General features: G+C 36.1%; 1 protein-coding gene across 3 annotated transcripts in view; it reads right to left on the reverse strand.

Moving 5' to 3' along the window:
• The window catches only part of Zfyve16 (zinc finger, FYVE domain containing 16), a 40,829-nt gene that overhangs the window by 25,796 nt on the left and 5,104 nt on the right, over nt 1-9,929 (reverse strand). Inside the window, exons 2-7 of one of the 3 annotated variants that reach the window (XM_013015906.1) lie at nt 9,005-9,113; nt 7,938-8,155; nt 5,910-7,244; nt 5,018-5,114; nt 1,711-1,872; nt 390-532 (exon numbers count right to left, since the gene is read on the reverse strand). In XM_013015906.1, the coding sequence (XP_012871360.1) occupies nt 390-532; nt 1,711-1,872; nt 5,018-5,114; nt 5,910-7,244; nt 7,938-8,155; nt 9,005-9,074 (2,025 nt within the window). In that variant the 5' untranslated portion in view covers nt 9,075-9,113. Of the gene's footprint in view, nt 1-389; nt 533-1,710; nt 1,873-5,017; nt 5,115-5,909; nt 8,156-9,004; nt 9,114-9,929 lie in introns of all 3 variants that reach the window. The other 2 variants (XM_013015904.1, XM_013015905.1) reach the window with 2 other exon arrangements.

Genomic DNA, 9,929 nt, shown 5'->3' on the forward strand with positions numbered 1-9,929 from the left:
GCTCAAGGCTAGCACTCTACCACTTGAGCCACAGCACCACTTCCGGCTTTTTTCTTTTTGCTTATATGGTGCTGAGGAATCGAACCCAGGGCCTCTGGCATGCAAGGCAAGTGCTCTACCACCGAGCCAACTTCCCAGCCCACTGCTAAAAATTTTTAACTGCACTGTTGAAAAATAGGCCAAATAAGACTTCAACTCATACATAATGCAGTGTCTGCAAAGCATAATGAAGGACAATAAAAAAAAAGCACAATAAAAATAGGCACGTCTGTACATTTCTTATTTCAGAAAACTCAAAGCATTCAAAAGACAAGCACTCTAATAATTACATAAGGAATTACCTATAAAGTAACACTTTACTTAATTAATAAGTTACTTAAATTCTTTACCATGGGCACACCAGATAAGACAGGACTAAAATCTTCAGAACATCTTTTATTTCCAGATGATAATTTTGTTGTATCTGCAACTTCACCATTAGGCAATATGCCATCTGCAAACCAGACTCTCTTCTGTTCTTTGGAACATAGACCTAGAATCAGTTGAAATTCATTTTAGCTTGGCCAGTACCAAATGGGTCAGGAAATGTTTTCAAAACTTTTGCTATCCATTGGCAAGTCCCAAATTCTCAAGACTGCCAATTCTCATGGTTTTTTGTGATTCATCTATGGTGAACAGAGTGTGTTTCCAGATATCATACAAATGAAACCTAATAGGGCAAGTGCAGCCCTTGTTACTCTGAAGTGCTCAGAGAGATTACCCATGAAAGATACTAGGAAAGCTATAAAGCTGATATTATTGAGGCTGTACTGTGAATGTGGAATGGTATCTTAAGGACTTTGCATTCCTCTATCAAAATACTGGGGACTACTGCTTCAAAGGAGGAAAAATTTACTTTGACTCATGACTTCAGAGGTTTCAGTCCAAGGCTGCTTGGCCCTGTGCCAAGGCAAGACATCATGGTGAGAAGGGTGTAGCAAAGCAAAGCTGCCCACCCTATAGCAGACAGGAAGCAGAGAAAGAAAGAGAAAAAGGAAGAGGAGGCAAGACTCTAGGGCTTACCTTCAGTGATCTACTTCATCAACAGGCCCTACTTCCTAGTTTCCACCAATTCTCTGCAATACCACTAAATTATAATCCAGTAATGGATTAACTCATTAATCCATTAATCAGGTCACAGCCCTCAAGATCTAATAACTTACCCTCTTAGCACTACACAGGAGACCAAGCCTTCAAAACAAGTCTTTGAGAGACATTTCACATCCTCTATAAATAAGTGAAGGGTAAATAAAATTCAAGGACTGAAGCAGACATGAGAAGTGGCGATCAGAAATATAATGGATAAGTAAAGAAACATGCATAAAAAGACATAAAAATAAAATGTTTTATCAAAATACGAAACAGGCTGGGCATGGTGGCTCATACATATAATCCTAACTACTCAAGAGGCTGCAATCAAGACTATTATGGGTTGAGTACAATTTGGGCAAGAAGTTTAAAGATCCACTAACCCTAGTGATGTGGGCTGCTGAGACTCTTGAGCCTGCCCATTTTGATACTCTAGTCTTCAAGCATGCGTGTAGTAACCTATTCCCTGTATTAAATCCCTCTTGTTATTTAGTATGGTTTCTATTCCCTGCCTGGACTCCGATTATAATAGATAATTCTGTTTAATAATTAATCTTTAAGATGTGGTGTTTTCTTCATTACCTTCAACATTTGGTTGTTTAAGTGCTGAAATTGGCAAAGTTGTAGGTGAAGGTATACTGGATGTTTGGGTCTCTTGAAGTGGCTGGATAGTGGCACATTCATCAGAATGATTAGATATAAGATTAGAACCAGTTGGACTCATCATCCTTTCAAATGCCTGAGCTATAAAGGGGAAAAATAGTATTAGGAGTCTTTTTTGGACTTCAAAGTAAATTATAGTAATTTCTTATTTTTCAGTTGTTAGAATAAATAAGCCAATCCAAAAAAAAGTTGGCACTTCACAAAGATTCTGTCTGGCTCCTTCTTCTAGTTGGTAGCACTCCACTTTGATAACCTACCAATGAGTTATTTCAATATTATATCTGGCATATGTTTGACATCTACTACAGAAAATAATTTTTTTAAATATGAAGGTCTTTATTTTTGCCCTTATACCTCAAGGGTTTATTTCCAACATGGTTCAAAATCTTTTTTTAAAGACATGAATCACTACCACTCCTCAGTGAAATTTAAATTGTTAAAATGGTTCAAAAGATCCCCACTTCTTCCACCTTCCTGCTTATCTGTCCAACCTTATTTCTCATTATACTCCCACTCACTTAAAACAATCCAGACACCTAGGCCTCCTGTACTTCAACAAGTTAATTCCATACTATCCTAGCTTAGGCTCTTGGCTATTTTTATTCCCTCTGCCTCTGTCCTTTTCTTAGATATATACATAGCTCTGGTCTCTCCCTTCAAGTTTCTAACTTACATGTCATATTATCTTAGAAGTCTTATGGTGACCACCTTGTATGATGTCCATCTTATGATGAACATCTTGCCATTAATCTGTCATTATCTGCTCTATTGATACTTTTTAATGACATTTCAGAATATTATCACCATCTGAATCCTGTTTATTCTCTCCCCTATATTTGTTTTTTGTGTTTTGTGTTGTTTTTTGTTGTTGTTGTTGTTGGTTGTGAGGTCTGAACTCTGGGCCTGGGCGCTGTCCCTCAGCTCTTCAGCTCAAGGCTAGCACTCTACCACATGCGCCACAGTGCCACTTCTGGCTTTTTCTGCTTATGTGGTACTGAGAATTGAAACCAGGGCCTCATGCATCCAAGGCAAGCACTCTACCACTGAGCCACTTTCTCAACCCTCTCCACTATATTTTTAAGTTCCATAAGAATAGGGCATCTAGTTTGTTTCCAATTTCAATACAAAATATTGTCTCAATATTCCTGAGTCTGCAATATAGAATAGTATCGAGTAATATAAAATAGAATAAAATTGCTGAATCATTTTCAATCAAAATATACATCAGCTCTGGTAGCTTTTCCTTCAGCATTTCTCCAAAGTGATCTGCTGTTGGCTACTGCTAAAATAATCTTTCTTAAATGCCAATGAATAACATCACTCAAAAAATGGCTTCCAACAACCAAGATATCTTCCTATTATCAAGTGAAACCCAACTGTTTACTCTTAGGGCTTTAAAGTAATTCTAACTTGCTCCAACTCTTCCTAACAGCATTCACATGCATAGTTTCCTAAAACTTATACATCGTAGCACAACTTTTCCATTATTTACTATCTTTTTCTTCTTTCCTACAGTGAACATGCCTCCCAACTCTTGAATCTTATTTTTTTTGGGGGGGTCCGGTTGTGGGGTCTGAACTCTGGGCCTGGGCTCTGTCCCTCAGCTTTTCAGCTCAAGGCTAGCACTCTACCACTTGAGCCATAGCGCCACTTCCAGCTTTTTAATTTTTGCTTGTGTGGCCGAGGAATCGAACCCAGGGCCTCATGCATGCAAGGCAAGTGCTCTACCACTGAGCCACCTTCCCAGCCCCTCTTGAATCTTATTTAATAAAAATATTCACTCTTATTATTTCCAACCCTATAGCTGATGGCAAGATAACTTTTATTAATGCTTTCTTGTAATGTACAGCTTATAGCCCTATTGATAAAACTGTGTAAGATATAAAGAATAAAACAGAACTGAACTCATTTCACAGTATATTCTCTGAAAAACCAAAGTTTGAGTCTCTATTATTGAGTCTTTTATATCTATTGAGTCTTATATCTTCTCCTTTCTTGGATTCTGTAGTCAGAATATGTCTTAATCCTTATTCAAAAATCTGACCTGTGAACTCAGAGAACACTGCTGTGTTCTTTATAGCCCTGTTAACATTTTTTATGAGTTTCAGAGCTAATTATGTGAGAGCTTGCTCTAAAATTTCTGAATTGTAGCAAATTATCTTGGCTAGCGGCACTAACAGCTGTCTTCTAGACTACTGCAACAGTGTAAGAGAAAACAAAACTATAAGGACTTTCACAAACAATAGTGGTTACTGAGAAAATATTTATACTCTATTAAAAGAATCTATAGTCTATTATCTTCCAAAGAATAGATCAACAGCAGGGAGCAGGACAGCTTACCTCAGGCTAACAGACTCACATCAGAGCTTTTTGGAGAATTGCTGAAAAAAATTAATCTTCATTCAAAAGAGAAAAATAAATTATTATCAGGTATTTATTCTCCTGGTTAATAGGAAGCAGTGTCTGAGCTAGTGTACAGGTCTGGTCAAAGTGTTCCAAATAATCTTTGCTGAGAACTTGAACTGTCAAAAATTTTTAAGAATGCAAGAAGTACTCAAAAGAACAAGTACATAGCGGGAACATACAACATAACACACTCACATAAAACCTGTAAGAACTCAAAGAAGACCACCAAAACTACTGCTAAAAATGAAAACTTGCTAGAAAGCCGGAGGACAATGGGAAGCACACATACACATAACACTCTAAAATTAAGGGAAAAAAAAGACTATAATGTACAAACAGCATGACAGTCCTAAGAATTCATAAAGTCATATTACTACTTTATATCTTATTCTCAATTTAGGTTATTCTTGAAAGGTACAAATTATTATCTTGCCTTCAGACATTTATAGATAATATTAAGCACTATTTTTAAGTATGTATTTTATAAATGTGAGATTAAGATAATGAGGATGACAATGATGATGACAAAACCAATAGGCAGATGAAATGCAGCATTTAGGGACTTGGTACCTGTTAAAAGTTAATGAACTGCTACTCCAGAAACTGAATGATTCCTTTCCAGACTGGTAGTATTAATTGTGAGAGTGGAACAAAAAGAAGAGAAACCAAGCCTTGGGATGTCCCACCTAAGCCAGATAAGTCAACACTAGGTCCTTGCCTTAAGAAAATAAAAAGTTTATCTTTGTCACAATCCAGATTAAAAAAAAAACAAATGTATTCAATTACTGGAAGCAAATATGTCAGGTAAATAAATACTCACCTTTATTAATGGTCTCATAGCAGATTACACATACTCTTGCTTCCTTTTCAAGATATTGAAGTTTACATTTTCTATTACAACAGACACCACAAAATACCTATAAGGAATAAAATACAAAATGTTTTCATTTCAAGCATATTATTTTATTTCAAGCATATATTATACATATTAAAGGCAAAGGGAAGATCCTACATTAATGAACCAAAATCCCTTTTTCAGCTTGACACAGTAGTTAACATCAGTAATTGCACCTGCTCGAGAGAAGGCATTAGGATTTCAGTTCAAAACTGGTCTGCAATGAGAACTCCATCTCAACAAAAAGCTGAGAAGGGTGGTATATGCTGTTGTCCCAGCTAGATGGGAAGTATAAATTGAAGGATCATGGTCTGACTAGCCTAGGCATAAATGTAAGATCCTATTTGAAAAATAATGAAAGCAAAAAGGGCTGAAACTCCACTATAACAGCTCAGTTGGGAGAGTTTTAGAATGAAGACCTAAAAAAGGGCTGGGAAAGAGTACAAGAATATCTGCCCAGAAAGTGCAAGGCCCTGAATTCAAACTCTTGTGTGACACAAAGCTAAGGACCATATTCTTAAATTTCACAAAACTTAAATGTTCATTACTTTCCAGCATATAATATTTACCACAACTATCAAGCAATCTGCAAAATAGTAGCGCTTTATGTATTTCCATGATAGGGATGCAAAAAAAATCTCATTGTAAATTAATACAAACATATAACCACTTATTAATCAGCATTTTTTATACTGGGTTTCCAAAGACTCAAAAGAAATGACCTGGCTGGAGATAAATGTAAGTGATAGAACACTTGCCTCTGGGTTCAATTCCAATACCATAAAACAAAAAACAAACAAAAAGACTTTTAACTTACTTTCCCACATGCTCGACAGTGGTGTCGCCGTTTTGTAAAAGTAAATTTGACTTGGCAGTTCATACAGTTGGGAGCTTCAGAATCAGGAACCCAAGTAGGTTGTTTCTGGCCCAAAACCAAGCCTTCTTTGCAAGTGTTTTCAGGTGGGGACTCCTCATTTGCAGTTACAAACCTGGATCTACCTTCAAAGTTACTTTCTATATCAATGTAATTAGAGTTGAAGCCAACATGAGAATCAATTGTAGAATCTGTTGTACAAGTGACTGGAGAAATAGTATTTGCTAGGCAGGGTTCACTTTCTGGCATATTTGGAACATCCAGCTTATTTGGTTCCTTTGTGTTGCTTGTTCTTGATGGAAGACTAAACAATTGTTTAGGTCTAGCCCCTCCAACATGAGCAGACTGACTGTTAACAGAAGCCGGTAATTCATTTATCATCTTAGACTTATTAGTAGGTAACCCTTGTTCATTTGGAATTGTACATTTTTCTCCTGCAGAAAGGCCACAATTTTCTCTTGAATTTTGTTTATCAATTGTTTCGCAAAGCATATTAATACCATCACTTTTCTCATGATCTCCTGTTTCAGCATTGAAATATATATCACTGACATTTCCATCATCTAAGCCTTTCATATCTATCTGATTCATTTGAGACTTAGAATCATTTACATTTTCTTCAAAAGATTTTATGTTAGTGGTCTGAAGATACTGTTCTGTCAGAAAAGCATCAAGTTCAGCATCACTAATTAGCATGCCACTTTTCATGCTTTCATCAATATTGAAGTAATCTAAGTCTTGCCCATCTATATTGTTGCTTGAAAAACTGAGACCTTCACAATGATCCAGAGACTCTGTGGCGCTAGCACCAGAGAGCTCTGCCTGAGATGCTGTAGCTGCAGAACTAGAATCCTCATGGTACTGCAAAGATTCAACTCTGTTTACCATCTGCTCACATTCCACTTCTTTGTTACCTCTCTTTCCATTTACTGGCTGAAGAAATATGGTTTTAGATTTTTCCTTTTTCAACAGATCAGTCTCCCCAAAGGGTCCCCCATGTAAAAGAGTAATCTTCTGTAAATCTTCATGCATAGTCACTGCATCTTCTTTATGACTTTTAGCTTCATTCTGAGGTAAAACATCATCCTGGGATTTACTATCAATTAGTGATCCACACAAAGACCCAGATAATGAAAGACAGGACAATGAAGAGTGTATACTTTCACTTGAAAGAGGTAAAGTTGAAGAATCTTGGATTGTAGTGGTGTTATGCTTAAGGTCTAAATTTTTTGAGTTTTCATTTGCAGACTGTTTTGTTACCACACCAATTCTATCTTCCTGGAAAGAAAAGTCAGGCAATTTGAAATTCTCATCTTTTGAGTCTGAATCAGTATTTGGAAGACTGCTAGGCAAAATATTCATACTATCTCCTTCTTTTAAACATTCTGTGGTGCTTCTGACTACCATATTTACCTGTTCTTTTGCCAAACAACCATCATCTTTTTGTAACCCGCATGACAGAATCTTGTGTTCTAGATTATCTTTGGCATCAAACACTGTAGAACTTTGTTGCACGAAAGCAGAGGGCATATTAAAATCAACAACTGGTTCTAATTCATTAGAGACCCTTTCACCCTTTAAATTTTCTGTTCCACTGTATTTACAGGTATCTGAAAGTGATGTGTCTATATTTATTCCTAATTCTTTGGTCCCACCAATTTCTCTGTTTTGTAATTCAGAGTTGATATCATTCTGTTCTTCTCTGACAGTATCACTAGCATGCTCTGTTGAAGAAGCACAGAGAGTATCTGAAACTGAAGATGAACCCAATCCAATCAAAGAATCTGTACTAGATTTTAAGTCATCTGGTAATAATTTTTCAATGTCTTCTTCACTATTCGTTGCATGAACTAAATTACCCATGTCACTTATCAGGTCACAGACAGGTTTACTACATCGGCTCATATATAAAGGCAGTAATTCATCTGAAGTACTACCATCCACAGAAGAAAGGAGGTCAAGTCCTGTTACATTTTTTTCACTTTGTATAGAAGTAAGTCCTTCAAGTGGTTTTTCAGTCGGGAGAGTCTCATTTTTTTCACAGCATGTTTCTGATGAGGCACACTTGTTAACACATTGCTGGTCCTTTGGTAGTAGCAAAGTTAGCTGTGAAGAAGTCAACTCTGAAGAAACTGAACAGTGGTTAGAATCATATGTATCTTGTGGACGTTGGAGATAATCTTGTTCATCTAATTAAAATAGAAACAAAGTTATTTAGAAGACCCAAATTAGGTAAAAATCATAAAGACAATGAAACCCCCTACTATTAATATATACTAATAAAAAAGTTATGATGAAGATACTGTGCATTTTAAGACTTCTAAGCTATATGGCCTTTTTATTTGGCTTTATAGTATTTTCTGGTTTTCATTTATATAATATATATATATATATATATCAAGAGTAATAATTTTTTTTTTTGGCTAGTTGTGGGGCTTGGGCGCTGTCCCTCAGCTCTTCAGCTCAAGGCTAGCACTCATACCACTTGAGCCACAGTGCCACTTCCTGCTTTTTCTGCTTATGTGGTGCTGAGGAATCGAACCCAGGGCCTCATGCATGCAGGGCAAGCACTCTGCCACTGAGCCACCTTCCCAGCCCCAGAGTAATAAAATTTTGACTTCTAAATCAGTTGTACTGCAAAACCCAAAGTAAGAGTTAAAAAACAATCTACATATTTTGTTCTGCCAGTTTCCTAATTTCATTCTGAGGGAAGTACCATTTGTCATAGTAATGAAATCTCAACTTATGTGTAGTTTTTTCATGTCACTTTTAGTTTGTTCACATACTGATTTTGTAGATTTTCCTGATAGATAAATTTGTATCTGAAAAGAAACTTCCAGTATCTTCTGTTTCTGGGTATTAATTCCATTCTGTATAAGAATGAACTAATATGTTATAATCAAACAGGTCAACTTTTTACAGAAGATGACAATGTGACCAAACTCTATTCTGTACTCTAAACTGTATTCTATTCCTGAGATTACTGAATTACAGACATTTAAAAGTTCTGTTAGTGATAAAATAGAAAGCCGACAAACCTGGGTTCTGTTCAAAATCATCAAGGAGTTTGTCCAAGTCACAGACAGCTGCTTTAAAATAACTCTCCATCCTGCCCGTAGACTTACTCAAAATTTAATTCTTTTATGTCTAGAAAAACAGAAGATATAACATTTAATTTTGCAATATGAAATAGTGTCACCTATTTCATACCAGAAGATATTATCTGAAAAGAGAAAAATAAAGCTTAATAGTACTTCTTTGATGAATTTATAATTTAAGATGGAAAACTATATATAAAAATAACACAAGGTCTGAAAGTGTGACTTAGTGGTAGCGTGCTTGCCTAGCATGAATGAAACCCTGAGTTCCATTCCTCAGTACCACATAAACAGAAAAAGCCAGAAGTGGTGCTGTGGCTCAAGTGGTAGAGTGCTAACCTTGAGCAAAGAAGCTCAGAGACAGTGCCCAGGTCCTGAGTTAAAGCCCCAGAACTGGCAAAAAATAAAATAATAATAACAATAAATACAACAAAAGAATGTGTTAATAAATTACTTCAAATGGTTGCCTAGAATGGTTAACAATCATAAGCAGTGAGGGACAAAAAGATTAACAAATAAGATAAAAAGATAACAAATAATATTTGTTGTAACAAATTAAGTTACAAGTAACAAAATGCAAAGACAACAAATAACAAGATGACAAATAATTATTGTCATGAGCTAAGAGCCTCTCTAGTCCAGAAAGAGAGAAAAATAGAGATAAAAGAGTTACTTTAAATATGGAGTACAAGAGAATTGAAGAAATTGGAATACCTATCTGAAGAAATTACCTAAAATGTAGTTCATAGAAATGAGAAAAAGAGGGGCCAGGAAGGTGGCTCAGTGGTAGAGTGCTTGCCTTGCATGCATGAGGCCCTGGGTTCGATTCCTCAGCACCACATAAGCAAAAAGAAAAAAGCTGGAA

The sequence above is a fragment of the Dipodomys ordii genome, unplaced genomic scaffold (assembly GCF_000151885.1).
Source record: "Dipodomys ordii isolate 6190 unplaced genomic scaffold, Dord_2.0 Scaffold28, whole genome shotgun sequence".
NCBI classification, from domain to species: domain Eukaryota; kingdom Metazoa; phylum Chordata; class Mammalia; order Rodentia; family Heteromyidae; genus Dipodomys; species Dipodomys ordii.